Source organism: Pituophis catenifer, unplaced genomic scaffold, assembly GCF_029215685.1.
Source record: "Pituophis catenifer annectens isolate HBS135680 unplaced genomic scaffold, rPitCat1.0.hap2 SCAF_4, whole genome shotgun sequence".
Lineage (NCBI taxonomy): Eukaryota > Metazoa > Chordata > Lepidosauria > Squamata > Colubridae > Pituophis > Pituophis catenifer.
The window spans coordinates 75,359,951-75,384,868 of NW_027256884.1; the positions used below are offsets into that span (position 1 = coordinate 75,359,951).

The 24,918-nt window shown below is 40.4% G+C and overlaps 1 protein-coding gene across 1 annotated transcript in view; it reads right to left on the bottom strand.

Moving 5' to 3' along the window:
- Window positions 1-1,871: 1,871 nt before the first annotated feature.
- The window catches only part of PCP4 (Purkinje cell protein 4), a 69,608-nt gene continuing 46,561 nt past the window's right edge, over window positions 1,872-24,918 (bottom strand). The window contains exon 3 of the mRNA XM_070943502.1: window positions 1,872-2,166. Within this exon, the coding sequence (XP_070799603.1) occupies window positions 2,039-2,166 (128 nt within the window). The 3' untranslated portion in view covers window positions 1,872-2,038. The remainder of the gene's footprint in view (window positions 2,167-24,918) is intronic.

Sequence of the window (24,918 nt, forward strand, 5' to 3'; positions counted from 1 at the left end):
ACTAAAGTAGGTGAGGAACCAGAATATTTAACCCATTGTTTAATACAGGGTAAGAGATCTGAAAGAATCTAATCACAAGAATTTAGCTCCATTAAAAATATTTTTCGGTAGTTCTCATGCTGCTATTCTCCCCTCATGTGCAAACTGCATAAAAATCGGAGCAGTAGTAAATATTGCAATCTCCAATCTGGTCCAACTACATAAAGCAGGTGGCAGGGAGGGAATACGTTGTGCTAAAACAGTCATAGGAGGCAACTCTCAGAATTAGCAGATGTTGGAAAGAAGCCCACCTTCACTGCCTTCTTTTATCCTGTGATCTCATCAGAAAAGATTACTATTAAATATCTGGCTTACATGATTGTGCTGATGTCATGAATTGGCTGGATAACCTTTGATGCCTGCCAATTAATCTATAAGTCAGCTTTCAAATGCAGAAAGCATTTAATAAATGGAACCCCTGTGCGGAAGCTTTTGATTAATTTGATATGCCCAACATTTAACACCAAATGGCATTTGACTGCTTTGCAGCATTATTACTATCAGCATCAATGATATTATATAAGTGATACTTTTTCCTCATATTTGCCTTTTTGTAATTGAAATAAATTCAGAACTTCAGTGTATTATCTCTTTGCATTCAGAGAGAGATTAAGGCATTTGAATGGATCCAGATTTTGCCTTGATATTAATGGGATATCCTAGCTGTGAGTGCTAGAAGCCTCACTGATTTAAGTGTTTCTACAATTATTGTGATCAGAACCCAATCTTAACTATTGCTGGAACATAAATTTATTTTTTAATGTCTATGTTTTAATAAATCTGCATGAGAATTAATCTGTGTCACATTTTTACTTCAAGGAGTTGTTTATATTTTACTTAATTGTTTAAATAAAAAAGAATGACATTTGATTGCAGGCATTTTTCCTCTGAGTATGTGAACTGCAGGATCAACTATCTGAAAGAATAGCAAGATAGATCAATTCATTTAAAGCTTCTCTGGTCTATTCCCCGTAAAGCTGTGAAAGATTCCCATTTGAAACACGGGGTGACTGCTGATTAATACTAAAAGCTAAATAGTCTGGTTCAACATGAAGCAACTTGAGTTATTTCTATGGATATCTTCATCATACTTCTAAGGCCTGCTATCTTGAAAATGATGAAGTCGAGGTAATAAAAATTCTGTGAAAGGCCACTGTTTCTGTCATGTCAACTGTATATAGCATAATTAACATCTGAATAGATGTTATTTTGGATAGGGCTCAGGAGAGTCCCTTTTTGGAGCATTATCCAAGCCTCTTAAAAATAATACTTTGCTATTTAGTTTTTAGGAGCTCCACGTAGTCCATAAATTGAAGGCACCTTTTGTGCCTCAGCATGAGTGAACCATGTTTAAGTAGTTGGGGCTGCCAAGGGCAGAAATGATGCTCCAAAACTTGCAAGGTTAAAGTATCCATGTCACCACTCAAAACTCTATTATTATTATTATTATTATTATTATTATTATTATTATTATTATTATTATTATTATTATTCAGTCAATTAAACATTTAGACTTGAAAATGGCTTAAATGTTTGGCTCTTTCCAGTCATGGAAAAATATTGTTTATTGACATGTGGATGACACTTTGGTCCACCAAATGAGATAAGAAAAATGTATACCCTCATTCCTCAGAAAATAAATAAGCTCAAAACATAATATAATGTAGTGATTATCGCTCCCAGTGAAGACAAAAGTGGACATTTGCATTGTTTTAATTTAAAGCACTGGATTTATTGAAATAATATAAGAATGCAGCTCAAGACTGACCAAATTTCAGTAATTTCATCCTAATATTTTATTTTCATATCAGGTAAAATACGGATTACAGAAGACTTGATACTGAATGTCAATATAGAGACTAAGACACAGTATATGCATACTTATTTTGATACCTGACAATTGGGGTTTTAAATAGTGGTTATTCCTGTACATGCATCTAAATGTTTTAATTCATTTCCAGATAAGACTAGTGTTTGATGGGGAAAACTGAGGTAGAGACTAAGACTGGGAGCCAGCCTTTTTCTTCTGGAATTTTCTGAATTGAGATTGTATCGCCACAGCAGCTTTCTCTGTCTCTGGTGCATCCATGTCTATGTCAAAATCCTCTGGAACCTTCTTTTGTGTATCTATATCAAGAAGATGAATAAACACAAACAAAAATAATTAATACACGTTTAAGAAGAAAATTACCAACATGGATTCTCTGATGAGAAGCCAAACAAAGAAACCTTGTGATTTCTTCACTCCTATTTCCATATATCTGAGAAATCTCACCTAGCCACTTGATTTACAGTGTTCTGAGACATGATAAGTGGCTGAGAATTAGCCGGCATTTCTCAACCTTGCCAAGATTGAGAAATACTGATGTAGACACCATTTTAAATATCCCACAGATTAAAACCATTATTTAGTATCAGGCTCCCATCAGAAAAAAAAGAGGCTAAGGAAGGCCGAGAGCAGACACCAGCTGTCCAGGAATGACCAACATAGCTGTCTGCCTGGAACAAGCTAACTACAAGGAATTTTTTTTTTCAACTTCCTAAAGTTTTATTTTGATAAGTAACTTGAGCAAGTTATTTGTTCAATGTTTCAAGGATTGAGGCACATTTGGGAAGTCAAAATATTTGATAGGCTTGCAGAAAAGATGATTCCTGCGAAAAACTTGCAGACTAACAGGGCTGCTGTGATGAGCGTGGTCAATCACTGGACACCATTTACCAAAAGGCAAATTAGCTTTTTTGGGATGCCAAAGGAATTCTTGCAAATAAATTGCACTGCAAAAGGCTGGTACTTTGCTCTGCAGCATGTCAATATCCTACTTAAATTAATTAAAATTAATTAATGTAAATAATTAATTAAAATAGTTTTAACAAGCTCCAAGGGAAGTTGAACTTGTTGGGCACCAGGGGAATTGTCTGGAAGCACATTAGTGCCTGAAGGCAGTATGTTATGGATTCTTGGCTTGCATTATTTCTTTCAATAATAAATTAATTGACAAGATTTTTCAAGTAGAATTTGCTCCTAATGTATTCTCGACTTTTTAAATTCTCAATTATTTTTAAACAAACATATATTGACTATATCAATAGTGGTATTGAATATATCATATCTATGATAGCATTACTAATTAGAGCAAGTGGACTGGAAACCCAATTCATTTACTCTATTATACAACCTCTTACTCTAAATACTTAGAGAAATACAGGCACAACTTTTCACAAATGTCACTGAGCTCTACTGTTTAATTTGTAATCCAGGAGGGCCTGTATTAGAAAATTATAATTGCTTTGTTTATTGTATATTTTTAGCTATTTGGTGTTAGCTTTTTAATAGCAGATTTTTGCTATGGTTAAAATGGGTATTTAAAATAGATGATATGGATATAGTTTTAATATGAAATAAGTCATTGATTGAATGAATGAATGAATGAATGAATGAATGAATGAATGAATGAATGAGTGCCTGTCATTTCATATTCTATTTTACATTTGTTTGAAGACTTTGGATCTTTGGTCCTACAGTGGAATATTGCTAAGAATGCTTCAGGTCTTTATTCAATCTTCCTCTTTCTCCAACACCTTTTCTAGAAAACCTCATTTCTTCGGAACCTTCCAAAGTCAGTAATGACTAACTTCAGAGTCAATCATCCATGGAAATTGGAGGCAAAACTGAATTTCATGTGAGAATCCTAGATTAGGATTGGAGCACTGGAGAAATTTGTTAAAAATATTTTCTTTGTTCATAACTTCATCTAATGAAAATCATCTCTATGGAACGTGGGGACATAGGTTGTCTCAAATAACAGATCTGGAAAGGGACATGTTTATCTATTCAGAAAATAAACAGAAAATGTTAAATATAAAACCAACAGAGCTGCAGTTTCACTCTAAGTTTTCTCATGTGCATGCATACAGAAATGCCACCATTTCTAGGACATCACTGGAAATACAAAGGCTCTAAATTAAATTGAGAAATTGAAAACGATACTTCCCCAAAAGGTAATAGGAAACCACCTCCACATTGTTGTACTGAAAACACATTGATTTATGTACATAATCATCAAAAATCAAGCTTAGTTTAAAAAATGCATATTTGTTTTGATGTGTTTTCTGTTTTTTGATACTGTTTTAATTACCATGAGCTGCCCAGAATTGCTTAGGTTAGCTGGGTGGCTATATAAATAAAATCACATAAATAAATCAGCAACACTGGCTGGATTGCACTTTAAAAGCAAGAACAATAAAGGTAATAAAGAAGCCATAGACCTTCAGAAGAAAAGAATCCCAATAAAACAACCAAAAATCCAACTATCCTGACTCTTTCCTAACTTCTGCTTCCTTCTGGACTCCATCCTAATAGCATAGCTTTTTTCTAAAATATATTAATTCCTGATATTTTGTTGCTGAAGGAAACATGGGCCAAGGTGATATTTCTTTCTCTAGGTACATTCCATACACACTCCAAGCATTACCCAATGTTAAAAATAAAAGATTCCTCTGGAGGTTTGAACAAAATGGTCACTACAAAATTTAACGTCTCTGTGACTGTGTTGGGGCCACGTGGCAGTGTGGCACTAGCCCATTTCGTTCATCTTAAGCCTCACAATATGTTATTCATCAATATATATCTTCCCTTATTACACAGACATGATGAAGTTAATAGTATTTGGGATATTCTTGGCAACTATATCTCCAGACTGCTTTGCCAGTATCCAGATGCATTAGTAATTATTGCTGGTAATTTCAGTATTCATATTGGAGAGTCAGATGCTTTTTTACAAACTCATTTTAATTGGTGTCTCCCTTCAAATGAAATAATATTTCCTTTATTGGCTCAACAGTCTAAAAATAAAACTATAATGTGGCAGGCTTCAGAGTAAGCAAGCTATCTAGCTCATAGATAGCCTGGATGTGGGACTAACTTTCTGAAGCTCCAAAGGAGTAAGTGTGTTTGATTATTTTATGGTTCCACATACAATACTTCATCTAATAAATCCAGATAGTGACCATTCCCTATTAATCTGCTATCAGTCCAAAAGTAATTCTTAAATTCCTAGCTGTCTCTGGGGCCACAACAAAAACACGCATTCAAAGCAAATAGTCTTCTAGAATTGCAAGAAACTTTAAATTCAGAACTCTTACTTCAACTCCCCTTCCAAATCTGTTTGGCAGATTCTTCTGAAAAGATATTGTCATATTATCAATCTATTATCCATATTCTCAGGCCCCATTATTTAGGGTTTGTTTAACAAATTGGTAAAGAGTTTTTTAAAAAGGCCCTTTTTACTGCAGAGCATACTTTTCAACCTAACAATTCATTGGGTTCCCTTCAGTCATTCAGAGAGCACAAGATGTTTTATAAAGCACTTATAAAACTAAGAAGGACAAGCACTTAAAGAGGATTGGGGGAGAAAATTAAGCTTAAGAGCCTGGTTATGGTGCCTAGTTAACTGCTCTCCTATAAGTAGTATTTTAAATTTCATCTGCCAAATACCTGCGGATATTTGAACAAGTTACTTTCAGAACTTTTTAAAACCAGAAATATTAAATAAATAATCCAGTGGTGGTTCCTCACTCAGTAATGATTTCTCTGAATGCCTTCCTGTATCTATACTTCCTGTGTGTATATTTCATTGTACAACTGAAATCTGGGAAAGCTCCTGGAACTCCCTCCAGAGTTTCTGAAAGAAAGTAAAGATTGGTAGGCCCCAGTGCTGGCTGCTCTTTTAACTTATATTAATAGCACAGCACATTTTCTATCTGAATGGAATGAGGCCATAGTTATCCCTCTTTAGAGGAACAGAGGAAATGGACTTAACCCTGCCAACTATAGACCAATTACCTTGCTTAATATAATAAGCAAAGTATATGTAAAGTATCTTTATTTAAAGTGTTGGATTGTGTCCAAAGTACAAATAATTAGAGTTAAGAAACAGGAAGGATTTAGAGGGGACCATTCAACCTTAGACCATTATTCTGGTTTCACGCCATTTAGCTTAAAAATATTCTTCACTACCCAATGGCACCCCTTTTGCAGCTTTTATGGATTTCAGATCAGCTTTTGATCTGATTCCAAGGGAGAGGCTATGACAAAAACTTCAGGAATCTTATATGGATAAAAGATTGTTCCTTCTTATCCAGACTCTCTATTTTGACATATCAAGAGTGAAATGTTTCCCCTAGGTACACGTTTCTGAAGTTGTTTCCATGATAAGAAGGGTAAGGAAAAGGGGTATCTAAGCCCCCTTACTTTTTAATTTGTTCAGTTCATTAATTCAGCTTTACCATCTTCTAGTCATCACTCTCCAATATTAGCAGATCGTCCAATTTCAGCCTTGCTATATGCAAACAATGTAGTAGTATTTTTCATCTCCCAGGTGGGAATGAAAAGGAATTGTGAGGGTGTTGGCTTCCTTTTGCCTAAAAGAACAACTTGTAGTAAATTATTAAAAAATTAGAGTTCCAGTGATTGCATGATACAACACTAGGTTACATAATGGAAAATTAATGGGCCTCCAATAGAGTAGGTAGTACTTATAAATATCTTGGGGTGGCAATTTCAGGGTTCCTTATCTTGGAGCACACATTTCTCTTGTTGGGCCCAATGTAGGCCCAAAGCTGTCTTCAGAGTCTTCCATTCAAGCTTTTTATTCCTGCAGCCTGCAAAATTTTCCTTGCTAAGGTAATCTCTCAGCTACATTATGGTGTTCTAATTTGCATTTTTATAAAGTTTAATATCCTGGAAGCTGTCCAGTCCCAATTTGTAAGAACAATACTTGCAGTTCTAAGACACATTAACAATGCTGCCTTACAATTAGAAACAGGTTTGTTTTCTGTGAGTGCCAGATGTTACTATTTGTTTGTTTATTTGTTTGTTTATTTGTTTGTTTGTTTAATCAAATTAATATTGCTGCCCACTTCCTCCAAAGGGGACGCTGGGCAGTGCAGAACAATAAAACAGTCAGTTTAAAACAAAAATCTAAAAGCCACAATAATAAATAATATAAAAACAAAAATACTACACCTGGACAAAGAGAGGATAAAAACAGCTCAGCAATGGAGCCATCAAGACAGATCTGCAGTTCCTTCATTTCTCCTTGAAATTGATTTTTTTTTCTCTGCAGTTCTGGCTCCACTGGTTCTCAGACGCTGTTTTAAATCAACCTGGCTAACAAGAGTCAATAGCAAATCCAGTCCTCAGGACTTTCTTTGGAAAGTTTCTGTCCATTAGGGCTTGAAAATGCCAATAGTCATAGTAAACAACAAATCTGGGATATTGATTTTCAAACCAGTTTAAGCCTAACATCCAACCCTACAGTTTTGGATTCTCCCCAAATGGACATGTGCCATCATCTTATGTCTCTTCAGTTCTAATTTTGACATTTTGTCAGTGTTTCACATTGGCCAAGATAGATGCATTATCCTCTGCAGTTTCTGTTTGGGAGGTATAAAAACATCCCATTTCAGCATTGCGTGGGCCCATGTGGAGATGGTTCTGTGGAATCTCTAAGCCATATGCTCCTTTGTTGTTCTATAAGAAATCAAGGAAGATATATATTTATCCCATTTTGAAGAACTACCTTGGTAGACAGCACAATGTCCATCTATCACTTCTATCTGATCAGGACCCTGGCATATCTTTCCAGGTTGCCCAATTTTGTATAACCATTTGTTGTATCTGTCCCAAGTTTAGTATAAATGTTGGTGATTGTACTATAGTTACTATAACAAAGGGCTCGCAATCTGGGAGTCCTCCTGGATATGCAGCTGTCCTTGGAGGAACATCTGACAGCTGTAACTAGGGGGACCTTTTGTCAGGTTCGCCTGATTCGCCAGTTGCGGCCCTTTCTTGATCGGGATTCCCTGTGCACAGTCACTCATGCCCTCGTCACCTCTCGCCTTGACTACTGCAACGCTCTCTACATGGGGCTCCCCTTGAAGAGCACCCGGAGGCTCCAACTGGTCCAGAATTTTTTTTTTTTTTTAATTTGATTTATATGCCGCCCTTCTCCGGAGACTCAGGGCGGCTTACAATGCTTTAAGCAATAGCCTTCATTCTTTTGTATATTTTATACAAAGTCAGCTTATTGCCCCCCACAAACTGGGTCCTCATTTCACCTACCTTAGAAAGGATGGAAGGCTGAGTCAACCTTGAGCCTTGGAGAGATTCGAACCAGCAGAAATTGCAGGCAGCTGTGTTAATAACAGGGTGCACTAAACTCTTGTACTATCAAGGCTCTTCTCAGAATGCAGCAGCGCGGGTAGTGATGGGAGCAGCATGGCGCTCCCATGTAACACCGCTCCTGCGCAAGCTGCACTGGCTCCCAGTGGTCTTCCGGGTGCGCTTCAAGGTGTTGGTTATCACCTTTAAAGCGCTCCATGGCATCGGGCCTAGCTATCTTCGAGACTGCCTGCTGCTACCGACGACCTCCCATCGTCCCGTACGCTCCCACAGAGAGGGCCTTCTCAGGGTGCCATCAGCCAATCAATGTAGGCTGGTGACTCCCAGGGGGAGGGCCTTCTCTGTGGGGGCACCTACCCTCTGGAATCAGTTGCCCCCAGAGATAAGGAGAATCCAAGACCTTAGTGCCTTCCGCCGTGCCCTTAAAACCCACTTTTTCCAACAAGCCGGGCTGGCTTAAGAAGAAATTTTAAATGTTTTAATTGGTTTGTATTTTTAATTTTGGGCCAAATTTATATATATATATTAATTGTTTTTAATATTTGTATTTCATGTTTTTTAATTCTGGCTGTACACCGCCCTGAATCCTCAGGGAGAAGGGCGGTATATAAATTCAAAAATAAATAAATAAATAAATAAATAAATAAATAAATAAATAAATAAATATAATATTACTGTATTTTTTTAAAAATGTTGTTAATTATAGATCTTTGTATTTTATTGTGGCATATGTGGCATTTTCTATAATACAGGTTTGATTGGCTAAGCCACATTGAGCCCAACAGGACTTCCATCTGAATAGTCATGTATAGACTTGTGCTATTAGTATCTTTGCTGCTTTTTAAAGCAGCACTCTAGTCTGTTTTTCACTTTTCCAAACTGTAATGTAACTTGTTTTCCTGAGTCCAATTCTACCTTAGAGCAAAGGTATAGATGTGGGAGGACAAGTACACACGGTTGAAGGAGAGAATCCCCCCCCCACCCACACACATCAGCCTTCAACGCCCAGGCTGAAAAACAAGAACTTCCAATGAAGCCTGCTTTGCAATGGAATAGGGGAGAATTCCCATATCCTTCTTTTCTTCAGTAAAATATCCTGACCTTGGCGTTATTGACTTGCTATTTGCAAATCCAGAATCATCAACACACTTTATTGTCATAATTGTTTCTCAAACATATAGAATGATTACGAAAAATCATTTAGATTACAAAAAACTGATTATGTTAAGCTTTCAAGGTTTAAGAGGTCTGTTATACTTCTGTTGCTTTAAAATGATTTTTAAATCCAAGGATTTTTTTTTTTTTTAATATGAGCTGCCCAGAGATTGTGGAATCAGGCAAAACATAAATTTTGCAACTTAACAAATAATTACAATTTTCATTGCCCACATTCAGTACAGAAAAGCCATCCTCTAAGGGCAAATATGCTTAAATACACATGTAAATGTAAAATAGTGTACATTTATAGGTTTGCAGGTATTCCCAATTTTTTTTCATGTTCAAAAAGTAAATTTATATCTTATGCAATAATCACTACTTAGAGATCATGAGAAAAGCTGAAAGTAAATAATAGCTAAATTAGCTGGTTTTCTTAACTGCCCATCCAACTTCCTATTTTAGCACTCAGCAACTTATACAAATAATATAGCTGTGGAATTAAATGAGCTATTCATTCCAATTGTGCAGCAAATAAGTTAGCTTTATAATGTGTTTTTGCACAGCACAATCAATAAAAAGGAATGGATGGATGGCAAGCAAGCTCCTGAGAGTGCAAGTGTAATTACTCATGACCAAGCCTTCAGCTAATTTCTTGATTTACTTTTAAAGTCAGAACTGAAATGAACAATGGCAGTACTCGTAAATGAAAAGCATTCACTACGCCTCTGGAGGTATGAATACCAAATCACTTGTGTTTGCATATGTATGTGAAACAATTTTACAAAGCTTTTTTTTTTTTTAGAACAAAACTTTGAGGACAAAATTAAGTTACCAGGATATATCCCATCCCATTCTCAGATTTCATCTTACTGCAACGTAGCTCTGAAATTACCTTCTTCACAATGATCTAGCAGTGTTCCAATATCTAAGGGGCTGCCACAAAGAGAGCTATTATACAAAGCACCAAAAGGTAGGACAAGAAGCAAAGGATGAAAACTAACCAAGAAGAGAACAAACCTAGATCTAAGAAGAAATTTCCTGACAGATAGAACAATTGATCAGTGGAAAGGCTTGCCTTCAGGAGTTGTGGGTACTCCAACACTGAAGGTTTTTAAGAACAGATTGGACAACTTTTTGTCTGGAATGGTATAGGGTTTCCTATTTGAGCAGAGGGTTGGATTAGAAGACCTCCAACACAGTGGTGAAATCTGAACTGGTATACTACCGGTTCGCTGGCTGCACATGTGCGCTGTGCGCCAAACATGAGGTGCGCATGCACAGTGCGCACCATGCACCAAATGCCAAATTCTGAAGAACCAGTAGTAAAAAAATGCCTAAAAAGTAAAAAAAAAAAAACTTCCAATGATCAGCTGAACGACGCACGCTCTTCGGAACTTTTTTTTTTTTTACTTTTTAAAGCATTTTTAACTACCGGTTTCAGAGAATTGGTAGTAAAAAAATGCTAAAAAAGTTTTTTTTTAAAGTTCTGATGATTGCTCATCGCTCACCTGATCATCGGAACTTTTTTTTACATTTTTTACTACTGGTTTGGCAAACCAGTAGCCTTTTTTACTACTGGTTCGGGCGAACTGGACCAAACCGGGAGCATTTCACCCCTACTCCAACATCCCTTCCAGTTCTGTTATTTTGTTATTCTGTTATTTCAAAAATGAAGATGCTGTTGATGAAAGAAGGTCATTTGCCATTTAATATCCCAAATATTTCTCCAGCCATTCAAATAATGGACATTGACAATTAAATAAGATTTAATGCTTTTTATGTTTTTGAGACTGGGACTAATGTAAAATGCATCATATGTTACATGTTCAATTGCATCCATAGCCAATGTTTCAACCAGGTAATATCTATTTCAAAATGCTTCACCAAATAACTCTTCTACTGTCAATTGTTTAGTTGCTATAGATTTTTATAGTCATATAAAAAAAATATAAAATATATATGATCTAAGAAAATAATAAAAATATAAAGGAGGAAGGGAGAAAAGAGGACAAAATCCAAACACAAAGAATTTATCATAATAATAATTCTCCCATTTAAATTAATTGGATATCAATTGGACTATCAACCAATCTGAGTTATTTTTCTTTTTAAAAAATTCTTTTCTACTAGCTAGTCAATCTCATATCTTATTACAGAAATACTGATACAGTCATTACACGAACACTTTGGAAACATCCTATGAAGAGAAATTACTCTCTACATCCCTAAAGTAATTAATGATATTAATCATGTAGACAGTTAGGCACAATTTGATAATCTCTAAGGAAATATTTCCGGTTGAGAAGATAAAATTAGACTGGCATTTATTTCTGTGGCTTTTGGTGTTTTGGAAAAAGAGTGTTCTTTTTTTACCTGTTTTTATTTTATTCAAAACAAAGTTAAAATACAAAATACAGAACAACCTTAAATACTCAAAGAGCCATTTGGACCCGTTTCCCACAGAAAAGAAAACACCGGGAGCCACAAACCCTTCCCGTGCCTGACTATTTCTTGAGCAGCCACAAAACTAGCATATGTAGTTGAAATAAACTTTGTTTTCTTCTGAAACTTTTCTTTTCTTGGATTTATCCATGGTTGGCCTATCGGGGGGTTGAAAAACTCAATAAATCATGTGCTGACATGTGTCACACATTGGCGGTTGTGACACATATTTTGAGTGACAGGGAGCCACATCAGAGGGGTGAAAGAGCCATATGCGGCTCCAGAGCCGCAGGTTGCTGATCCCTGAGCTAGAGGGACAATATGTATATAATGTCTTTTTTCTTTTTTGATGCATCTTTTTAATGTGTTGTTTTGTGTTTTTTCCCCCTTTGTCCTTTTGAAAAAGAGTGTTCTTAAAGATGTAACATTTCAACTTACTGAGAATACTTGTCCCAAAATGACAATCCCTGATCCCAGACATTTAATCTGTTAATTGTACATCCTGTAAATGCACAGGGAATATATCTGGTGTATAGGAAAGTATAAGAAATATACTGTTATAGCATCAAAAACAATGTCCTTAAATGAAAGGAACTGGTGATTCAAACAAATGGATAACTTTATCCTGTTTGTACAACATCGAGTTATTTTGGCAGGGGTCTGTTCTCTGAGCTTTCAGTTTAACCTCTGCCAAAATGTACAATCTGAGCTATAAATATTCTCAACAATTTCTAATCAAGTTAACAATAACAATAGCTAACACCACTCACAGCAAGAATGAACACACACACTGAACTTCTGTCATGGCTGCTATTTATACAGCAGCTGTCAAGCGGGCAGCCAATGACACATGCTCATTTCTCCCGCTGGCCGAGCGGTCACTTCACAGCCAATAGGCAATGCTTCTGTGTTGCTGGGTAGAGGCATAGCTGCATATGCCGCACTCCTCCCCCCTTGGATGGCACATGTGTATTCCTACAAATATGCTGGGCGCCTGTGCACCCTTCCAGATCATCATAATTCTGGGCCCCCGCATGATGGAGGAGGCGTTTGTTTTGGGACCTCAGGAACTGCCTGGGTCAGTGGTCCCGTCACGTCAGGAGAGTCGGTCGATGGACGAAGAACAGGATCTGCAGGTAAACTGGCCGTTGGAAACGTTGGCTGAGACAGTGTGTCGGGGCCATCGACTGGCTACAGAGTTGGTGCCGGGGTTGGCCCCACAGGGCTAATGGGAGGCGAGCTGGGAGGTGTTGCGGAGGTGGTGTATGGTCGTCCATGAAGCTGGTCTATGTGGCGCCACCAGATACGGCCATCATTGAGCTGTACCCTGTAAGAACGGGGCTCTGTTAGTTGAATGATTTGTCCCTGCAACCATAGGGGATCACCCCCATAGTTCTGGGCGTACAAGCTGTCCTTTATTCCGAAATTCCTGATTCGGCTGGTGGAGTCCAGTGGCTTATCGGTGGCATAACTAGGGTGTAACCTATCCAGAGTGGTCCGAAGGCACTGGCCCATGAGGAGCTTGTCCGGGCTGAGATTTATAATTAGACATGGGGTGGCATGCTGCGCCAGAAGGTATTTTGTCAGTTTGCCCTGCCAGTTCCTCTGCCCGAATCTGGCCAGAGCTTCCTTAACAGACTGGACGGCTTGCTCAGCCTGGCCATTCTGGCAGGATGATAAGTGCAACCTGGGCACACCTAATACCCAACCCTGCCAGGAACATCTGGAAAATGGCCAAGATGAACTGCAGCCCATTATCTGATACCACCACGTCGGGCAAGCCATGAGTGGCAAATAATTTGTGTAGGACCCTGTTGATGGCCTCAGAAGAGGTTGATGCCATGATAGCAGCCTCTACCCAGTTATAGTATGCATCAACCACAACCAAAAAAGTTTGCCTCTGGACTGGGCTGGCCAGGTCGATATGGATTCGGGACCATGGGCTCTTGGGAGTCTCCCATTCTGTAGGGGTGGCTGTGGGGGGTTCTGGCCAGGACTGCTGGCAGCTCTGGCAACCTTCTACCCACTTAGTGACAGCCTGATCTAATTTAGGCCACCACACATAGCTGCGTCCCAAAGCCTTCATCCTGGCTATTCCAGGATGCCCTTCGTGCAGGTATTGTAATATGGGGGTGCGTAAGTTAGGAGGAACCACTATTCTGCTGCCCCATAGTAAGCAGCCCTTCAAGATGGACAGCTGATGCTGTCTTGCCTTGTAGGGCAGGAATTCCTCCGGGAGATGTCCCTGAGGCCACCCCCTGCGCACCCAGTCAAGAACCTGTGCTATGGTGTGGTCCCATCTGGAATATCTGGCAATGTCAGCTACAGTGATCAGGGCAGGAAATTTGTCCACCTAGAACACAGTTGAGGCAGGGGCTGGGTCCTCCATGGGTAAAGGAAGTGGGCATCAGCTGAGGCCATCTGCGTTAGACACCTCTCTGCCAGGGCGATAGACCAGCTGATAATAGTAGGCCGTAAGGAAGATGGACCATCTAGATAGGCGAGGGGACATGATCTGGGGTGTCTGTTTGTTGCCAGCCAACAACCCCAGCAGGGGCTTGTTGTCAGTTATCAATTGGAAAAAAAATGGCCATACACATAGTCGTGAAACCATTTAACGGCAGCAACAGCCGCCAGGGCTTCTTTGTCCAATTGACTATAATTTCTCTCAGCTGAGGATAAGGTCCCAGAGAAATATGCAATTGGAGCCTCAGTTCCATTTGGCAGTAGATGGCTCAAGACAGCCCCTATGCCATATGGAGAGGCATCAGAAGCCAAAGTTAAGGGGATGCTGTTGCTGTATTGGACCAACACAGCATCTGAGGTAAGGAGGTCCTTGACAGCAATGAAAGCAGAGGCCCGAGCCCTCCCCCATACCCAGGGAGTCTTACAGTCTAATAACCTGTGAAGCGGTTCTGCCACAGATGCTTTATGTGGCAGGAACATGCTATAAAAATTGAGTAAGCCTAGGAAAGCTTGCAATTCAGCTTTGCATATTGGACTAAGAGCTTTTTTAATGGCCTCAACCTTTGATGGGGTAGGGTGCAGGCCCTTACCATCTATCAGAAAACCTAAGAACTCAAGCTTGGGAACCCCAAATTTACACTTAGACCTTTTGAGCTTAAGGCCCGTTTGTTGAAACCGGGTGAGAACTTGTCATAAACGGCTAATAAGGGCATCTTGGCTGGTGGCTGAGATTAAAACGTCATTGAAGTAAGGGATGACTCCCGGTATCCCATGTAACAGCCATTCCATGAGGCTCTTGAACAACCCAGGAGCCACTCTGATTCCAAATTATAGGCGACAGCACCTGAAGGCACCCCTGTGTGTGACAATAGTCTGGGCAGAAGCTGTGGCATCATCCACTGGGAGCTGCTGATAGGCCTGTGCCATATCCAGTTTGGCAAAAAGAGACCCCTGGCCCAAAGAATGGAGGAGGTGCTGGACCACAGGGACTGGATAAGGGTGTGCCTGCAATGCACGGTTCAGTGTGCATTTGAAATCACCACAGATGCGCACAGAACCATCTGGTTTGATGGGAAGGACAATGGGTATCTCCCACTTAGAGTGATCTGTGGGCTCAAGCACCCCCTGCACAATCAGCTTATCCAGCTTCTTGTCCACTTTAGGACGTAGTACGAAAGGCACACGTCGAGACTTAAGCTGGATAGGAGACACTTGGGGATCAAGGTTGAGGGATATAGTGTTTCCCTCATATTTACCCAGGGAGCCATCGAAGACTTCAGCAAATTCAGTAGTCAAGGCCTCAAAATCATTAGTGGTGGTAGCATGAATGCCTGTGATGTTGAGGCCCAAGACCATGAACCAATCAAGTCCTAGCAAACTGGGGAGGTTTCCCTTTACAACTAGTAATGGGAGGCGCCCTGAGAAAACGCCTTTTTCTACTAGAACTTTGGCACACTCCAGAATGGGAATATTGTTCCCCTGATAGTCACGAAGCCTGGTGTTGCAGGCAGTTAGTTGACCCCTGGGGAAGCTGGGGGCTATTTTTTGACATGTGTTCCAGGCAACAATTGTTTTGGAGGAGCCTGTGTCCACTTCCATCTTACAGGGCACCCCTTCTATTCTGACAGTTAGAAAAAGTGTTTTGTTGGAGTTAGTGGATGCATGGCTGATTGACACTGCAGGGTTGGCATCCTCTCTGGTGATGGTGAAACAATCCTCTCTGGTAGCAGGGTGGCCTCTTTCGAACCATCTGGCCGGGCTAGGGTTGTTGTCCTGTGGACTGGAGCAACAGACTTTAGCCAGGTGACCCCTTTTTCCACATCGTCAGCAGACTGCGGTCTTAAAATGGCACAATGACCAAGGATGGTTTTCGCCGCAGCCGAGACAGGGTGCTTGCTGTGGTTTTCTTTCTGTCTGTCGTTTGCCCCTTGGGGATGATTTGAGGTGACTCACATCATCTTCCTCGTCTGTGGGGTCATCGGAAAAGACATTGTCGTGGTGAATGACAGCTGAGCGGGCAGTTGCGAGTGAGGACGGAGCCCTGTGCATCTCGGCTGAAGATTTTTCTGACATTTCATATGCACACACCTCATCCAAAGCGGATTGGAGGCTGATGTCATTTTTTGCTAAAAGGCGGCGTTGTAATCTTGCATCCCTCATGCCACACACCAGCTGCTCAAGGAGGAAGTCATCTAGGTTTGGGAACTCGCAATCTATTGCAGCGGTCCTGAGGGAAGCCATGTAAGAGTTATTGGATTCCCCTTCCTTCTGGACCCTCTGGCAGAATGTAAATCGCCGGAACATGCAAGAGGAAGCAGGCACATAGTGTGCCTTCAATTTGCCCATCAGAATGGCCCAAGGCATGGTAGAGACGGGTTGCGGTGCCGCCAGAGCCTTTGCAAAAATTTGCGGGCCACATGCATTTAGGAAATGGGCACGTTTTCTGTCACTGGACAGTTCAGTAAAATCGTTGGCCTGGAGGAAACAGTCAAAATATTCTACATACATGTCCCACGTCTCAGAGGCTGGTTCATACGGAGTGAAATTTGCCTGGATAACCATTCTTGATGAGCTTAACACGGCACGGAGTGTAATAGACTCTACTGCAGTGCTAGCGCTCTACCATCTCCTCAAAATCCCATCCTCCATCACCAGTGCTTTGTTTAAAGCGAGGTGATAAGAGGCGAGACGGTGTGAATTAACAATCCCTTTATTAGGCAACGGCTACAGGCAATAACAACAACTAACACCACTCACAGCAAGAACAAACACAAACACTGAACTTCTGTCACAGCTGCTATTTATACAGCAGCTGTCAAGCGGGCGGCCAATGACACGCACTCATTTCTCCCGCCAGCCGAGCTGTCACTTCACAGCCAATAGGCAATGCTTTCGTGTTGCTGGGCAGAGGCATGGCTGCGTATGCCGCATATATATTTTAAAACATTCCCTCCCAAAAATTACTCTTATATCAAAAGGAAGAACTCTTACTCAGGCTGTGTAGTATTCTTATTATATGGACAATTATTTTTATATGCAGTATGATAGTTGCTGTGTACTGATATTTGTCATTATTTTACTACATCCCTTAGAATTCTTAATCTTTTCTGCAGGAGAAAAGAGAGAGGCAGACATATGTATTTGCACATGCACACAAATATTATAAAATAAATATTAAAAAAATGGAAAAAATCAGCAATTGCTGTTGCTATTAATTATCCGCAATTCTTTCACTGACCATTGAGATGATGACAAACATATAGCTTTCTAAATTTAAGTGTAGAGGTTTTAAATTAGCAATTTATTGCAGTTCTTTGAGGATTTCAGAAATACTAATGTCAGCATTACAAATTTGGATAGTCCCATCAGTGCATATCAGTATTTTATTTATTTATTTATTTATTTATTTATTTATTTTATTAGATTTCTATACCGCCCTACTCCCGAAGGACTCAGGGCGGTGCACAGCCAAACAATAAAAACACATACAAATTTAAAATAGAATAAAATCAAATTAAATAATTTTGGCCCCAACAAATTTAAAACCCCAAACTTTTAAAACCAATTTAAAATTGAATATATAAAATACTAAAAGATATTTAAAATTTTAAAAATCTTTTATAAAAGAGGGGGAAAATTAGGCCAGGCCGGCCTGGTGAAATAGTAAGGTCTTTAAGGCGCGGCGGAAGGTGCGCAGATCCGGGATCCTCCGTATCTCTGGGGGGAGCTCGTTCCAGATAGTAGGTGCCCCCACAGAGAAGGCTCTCCCCCTGGGGGCTGCCAGTCGGCATTGTTTGGCTGACAGCACCCGGAGGAGCCCCTCTCTATGGGAGCGTACCGGCCGGTGGGAGGCTATTGGTGGTAGTAGGCGGTCTCGCAAGTACCCAGGTCCTAAGCCATGGAGCGCTTTAAAGGTGGTAACCAGAACCTTGAAGCGCACCCGGAAGACCACCAGGAGCCAGTGCAGCTCGCGCAGGAGGGGTGTTACATGGGAATGCCATGTCGCTCCCATTACCACCCGCGCGGCCGCACTCTGCGCCAGTTGGAGCCTCCGGGTGCTCTTCAAGGGGAGCCCCATGTAGAGAGCGTTGCAATAGTCCAGGCGGGAGGTGACAAGGGCATGAGTGACCGTGCGTAACGAGTCCCGATCCAGAAAGGGACGCAACTGGCGAATCAGGCGAACCTGATGAAAAATCCTCCTGGTCACGGCCGTCAAGTGCTCTTCTAAAGACAGCCGTGAATCCAGGAGGACGCCCAAGTTGCGAGCCCTCTCCGTGGGGGCCAATGATTCGCCCCCAATAGTCAGTGATGGCGTCAACTGACTATATCGGGACGTCGGAAACCACAGCCACTCGATCTTGGATGGGTTGAGCCTGAGCCTGTTCCTCCCCATCCAGATCCGTACGGCCTCCAGGCACTGGGACATCACTTCAAGGGCATCGTTGGGGTGATCCGGGGTGGAGATGTACAACTGGGTGTCGTCAGTGTACTGATGGTACTCCACCCTGAAACCATGGATGATCTCGCCCAGCGGCTTCACATAAATGAACAGGAGAGGCGAGAGGACCGACCCTTGCGGCACCCCACATATGAGGGGCCTTGGGGTCGACCTCTGTCCCCCTGTCAACACAGACTGCGACCGGTCTGTATTACCTGAAGTCAGAGAGAAACTATAGTGAAATCTAATATTGCTCCATAAAAGCAAGAATGCATGCAACGTCTATATTAGAATACATCAAACTGGGACCAAACAGGCAGGTCTACAAAGTATATCAGCATTTTGTACAGCAAAGGAGAATTGCCTAATCCCTCATCTCCCTCTTTAGTGAGGCAGATAATTATGACAATTTTAGAGGACCTATGTAAATCAAGATAATTCACTTAGCTGATAATGAAGCAGAAGCTTTCACATATCCTTATTTGACTGTGATAGCCTACAGAGGGCACCAATCCAATAGTATAATTATACTAGCTATAAAATTTTTACCTTTTAAAGGGACAATTAAATACATAAATATATATTTAAAAGATAATTATCATTAGAAAATGACAGAAGTATGTTTATGCGGTTACAGGCCTGTACGCATTATAGCTTTGCATGCTCTCATCAGGAAATAGCTCAGCAAAAACAGATCTTGAAGAGATTCAGCTTGGTGTCAAGATAGTGTTAGATATTTACATTTTAATAGTGTGAGCAGAAATTAAAACAAACCAATCTTATATTCCTAACCATCTGTTAATATTTTATTTTGCCAAACTGGATGGCAATCCTTTATAGATTCAGTCAATGATTTCAGTTGTTACAGAATGATGAAGAGCTCACAAACTGATTATGTAGTAATAATACTTGTTTTCCAGTTATTGTTAAGGACAAAAGCAGAACTCATACAATTATAGTTTTTACTCAATAACAGAACTGAGGCAGTAACATGCACGCAGCAACATAACTTTGTAGCTTTAAATAGAGTAAATATCTGCCTGTTCATTGCAATGGAATGTATGTAAATATTTATTTGCAATCTTTCAGTGGTGAAATCTAAAATTTGTTACTATCGGTTCTGTGGCCGTGGCTTGTTGGGGGGTGGGTGAGTAATGTGATTGGGTGGGCGTGACCATTTTTTTTTTTTACTTTTAAAACCATTTTTTCTGCAACCTCTTCACTGAAGAGGTTGTAAAAAAATGCTTTCAAAAGGCTCTGATGATCAGGCAACTCAGCTTGGATCATCAGAGGCATTTAAAAGAAAAAAAAGGTTTTTTTTCTTTTAAAAGCCTTTGATGATCGAAGCTGAGTTTTTTAAAAAGCCTCTGCTGATCAGGCAACTCAGCTTGGACCGTCAGAGGTACTTAAAAGAAAAAAAAGGGTTTTTTTCTTTTGACGATCCCAGCTGAGCCGCACGATCATCAGAGGCTTTTTTTTTTTTACTTTTAAAATCATTTTTACAGCTGAAGAGGTTGTAGAAAAAATGCTTTTCAAAGTAAAAAAAAAAAGCCTCTGATGATTGTGCGGCTCAGCTGGGCATGGGGGTGGGCAGGGATTTTTGCTACCGAGGTTCTCCGAACCACCCGCCTTCATCACTACTGGATCGGGCGATCCGGTCAGAACCGGGAGCATTTCACCCCTGCAATCTTTTTATTCTCTGATAACGATTGTTCCAAAAGAACTTGTATTGATTCAAGCTCACATTCTGGAAAAGTAAGATACAAGGAGTGGAAGAAAAAGAGGCAAAGGAGATCAATTAAGTGGTAAGCAGTAAGATTGAACTGCCCTTCCTTGTCTTAATATTATTTGTTTTGTTTTGTTTTGCTTATTTTTGCTCAAAAATGCAAAATGCACAGTCCATCGGCACCTCTTCTTTGCTCAGGGAAGGCAGAACCAAAAAACTTTAGGCCTGTTTTGCTTACCCTGGAACCTGTTCCAAACCCACTTTCAGAATGTAACTTTCAACATTGCCAAAGACAAAACCTGATGTAGCTCTTCAACCAAAAAAAAGCCATATGCTTTAGTTGATGGATGGATCCAGAACTGCTGTGGCAATGGAACCAGAATTCCTTCTACCATCCCAGAACAACTGACAGAAAAAGCAGAGTGTTTTATGTGAGAGCAAGGGGCAAAGTCAGTTCCTTGCAGCTGTTGCTTCTTTGACCAATGTCAGTTCCGAGACTGATTTTCCTATGTCACACTGGCCTTCTTGCAAAAGAAAAAAATGCAGACTTCTAAGGATTCTCTGTTCTCAGTTTATGAATGAAACCAGAGCTAGCCTGTCTTCAGTTCTTGATTCCCAGGGCTTCTATCAAAATGGGTTGAATGCTGTTGTGGCATCAGGATCTTACTTACATGATTGATTATTGCTTTATTTTACTCTAATGGAAAAAAATATCATTTTTTAAAAAAAATATGAAAATGGTCAAAGCCAAGGATCAGGAAAAGAAGCAGTTCTAGACAAACAGCCAGCAATGCATTTTTATGCTGCTACAGAATAAATTTAAAACTTCTGATTCAGTCTGAGGTTGGAGAATCAGCTTACTTTTCTGAGAATGCCATTTATCCAGTTGTTGGCTGGTGAAAACATGGTGCAGTCCTATTTGATACCTGTATTTTTAGAGTTTGGGTATCCTTATTTCCAAGGTGCAAAGGCATACTGACATTGGTCAGGCATGAGTGCTCTTAATCTTGATGAAATTTAGAAACATACCAACCGCTTCAATCTAATCTGAAATAATGATAACATGATCCTTTAAATAACATCTTTTAATTAAGTTGATTTAAGTCCTATTGCGAGGATAGGCACTCAATAGATTAATGGTGCCTGTCAATTGTCCATTGCTTTAATTCTTTTTGAAATGAGTAATCTATGATATATTTATGGAAGGGAAAGTCTCCTAAGGGAAAATTTTATTTTCGTAGAGGCTCTAAATGCAGTTGATCCATTTAACTATTACGCTCCCACTGAAACTGGAGTGATCAATTTTGCAGGCCTAATAGCAGCATCTACGCCCAAGAAGGAGGTGTCAGCATGTTTAAAAAAATAAGGGGAAGGAAATGAAAGGCACAAAACAAAACAAAGGCTCATGTCTGATAATGCCTGAGAACAAACAGTAGCCCCTCAATACTGAGTCACTTGGATAGGAAGAGGGAGGTGCAACAGAAATTGCCAGTAGAGAGAAAGGCACAGCCAGCAGTGTAGGAGGCTTTAAAATGTCAGCTGTTGTGAAAGCTGAGATTAGAGAAAAGGCAAGGTGGCAAATCAGGGTGAGTAGGAAAAAGGAAAGTGAGCGGTCCTTTCTCTGTTATTTGACCTGTTTCTTTCCATTTCCTCCCCTGAGCAAAACGAGAAAAAGAAGACAGTGGAAGAAGCAGAGATAAAATGTACAGAGAACAACTCATCGCCTGTAGAATGAATTTCTAGGCTGACAAAAAGAAGTTTAAAAAATGTATATATTCACAGGCATAATCAACCTGTGTGTGTGTGTGTGTGTGTGTGTGTGTGTGTGTGTGTGTGTGTGAGAGAGAGAGAGAGAGAGAGAGAGAGAGAGAGAGAGAGAGAGAGAGAGAGAGAGGGAGAGGGAGATCCATGTTTCAATGGGGCACCCAAGCTGCTGGCATCAGCAAGGGCAGCAGGAGCCACCTGAGCAGCCATTATTCCCCTCCCCAACCAGCCAGCCCCACCTGCCCTGCTCCCTGTCTGGCCAGCCAGTTGGTGCAAAGCCTCACAGTTCTTCTTCTCCTCCTCATCCCCACTCAAGCGGCACCGGGCTCCATGGGATAGGGTATCATTACTGCCCCCGAAATAGATGTTTGCAAGGTAAGTGAGTCCTTGTGGCAGGAAGAGAAAGAGAAGCATGAGGTATCTTAGTGGGTTGGGAGACCTTGAGGGCCTGTTCTATCACTAGGCCCCCCATGGCCTTCCCCACCCTGAGATACCACATGTGCACATTGGTATTCTTGAATTGTGAGCTCTTAGGAAAGTATCCCCTCTAGTGTGTTGCAAACAGCTATTTCCAGTGGCGAAAACAGGACAAAGTAAGTGGGGGAAAATAGTTTTCTTTGCTATATTTCCAATCTGAGTTAGACCATGGCAGGGTCCCTACAGGAAACCCTTTTAAGGATTATATATTAATAGAAAAGCAACTAACTTACCTCTGTTCTTAAATGCTAAAACTGTTGCACATAAAAAACAGAGGAGCTCTGATCAATTATCAGAGCCATCATTTTGACAGTTTTGCTGTACTGCTGTCTGTGGACAACCCCACGAAATGTAAGCATGGCATAAACTGAGCATGGTTTGTTCTCAGTCTTTTAAGTGGCTACAAACTACTAGCAAAAGTGGCATTTGGTCACAAGGCAAGGGGGCACTGAGAAATGTTTCCCCTTTTGCATTTGAGCATCCAAGAAGACAAAGAAAAAGAAGGAAAGAGGGGAAGAGAGCAAGGAAGGGGAAAAAAGGAAAGAAGGGAAGGAAGAAGAAAGAAAGGAGAATGAAGAGGGAAGAAAAAAGAAGAAAAGGGAAAAAGAAAGGGAGGAGGGAGGGACGGACGGAGGAAGGAAGGAAGGAAGGGAGGGTTATAATGAGAGAGAGTGAGAGTCTCAGGTAAATCCTGCCTTAGCACTTGACACTGCTGCCTTTTGTCATCCCCTTGTCCCTTCCTCCTGACCTCTCCTGGTGGTCTCCCATCCTATCAGTGAGGATGCTTTGGTTACAAAGCTGGGTCTCCTCACAAGGAGAGGGAGTGGGCCACACATTTGCCCTCCCACACACACCATGAGCAACCTGGCCAAGGAGAGCGAGCATAGCAGCACTGGAAGCTGGCCACGCCCAACCCAGCCACGCCCACACCCCCTCCCCCCAAAGTCAACCACTATCCTGATGCAGCCCTCAGTGAATTGAGTTTGACACCCCTGGCTTAATACATTCTTCAAAAGTAAAAAAAGAAAGCTCGTTAATCATCCAAAAGGGGGGAAATTGGTTCATATGTTCTAACCCTTTCCTCTTGGATTACTTGAACCTGTACTCCTTAGCTCTACAAAATAAATAAGGCTAACTTTAAAAATGTTGCCTGCCCTGGCTGAAAAGAGGGACAAATTTTCTTGAACTATTTTGGTAATACCATGCCATGCAATTACTGTAACCTCAATACTCAGTGTCCTGTGGAGATAAAAGGACAGAAATAAGGGAGCAATAGTATTAAATGCATTTACTACATACTGTAGGAATAAAGGTCTCCTGTCTATATCATTGGAAGAGGGTGAGAAGGAAGCATTAAACATTTTAAATATATTTCATGGAGATTAACATAGATAAAGTGATGGGCAGAAAATTTATGTTAGCTAACAACCCTTTTAGTTAGACACCAATCGATACTGGCTAGCATTTTAAAAAGTGATTCTTACTATAGATTAAATCCAAAGCCATTAAAGGAAATACATTTTCTAAAAAAACAAATGATGTTATTTTAGGAGCTATGTTGAAAAATCTGGGGTGTATGTTAATAAAAAGTATATGGAAGAACTAGATGTTATCCATGGATAACCTTTTTCTATTGCACCCTGCCTTTGTACCATGCTTGCATCAAGCAGAAAAATGTATAGATCGGAATGAACTGTCCTTGCTTGATGATAAACAAATGAAATGGCCAGTACTATTGAGCACTAATGACTAGAGTATCCATAGAGGTCAATGCTATCCATAGAGGCAGTTCAAAGTGCTGCAGCTCAGAGATCCCCAAATACAAGGCCATATAGGTGCTTTTGAAAGATCAGAATGAATTCTGCTTGGCCACTCTCCTGCCTCACCCTGAGATCGTCTGTAAAAATGAAACCACCAGTAGAAAGGAGCAGCAAAATGTGCTAAAGTCACTGCCTGCTTATGTGGGAGCAGAGAAAACTTGAAGAACCAAATGTGTATATTGGAAGAGGCAAATTAAAATATGGGGAAATTGCAATGTTATGCACCTCAAATATTGTGTTGTGTAGAAGTTATTGTGCTCCAGACAGCCTCAACTGTATTAACATTACTGCATGTGGATATGAATGCTTTAATTTGTGCTCTACACTCAAGCAACATTGGTTTGTCTTCCTATTCTTGTCATACTATTGGCTAAATTGCAGAAAGTAAATTCCTACTTTCCAAGTC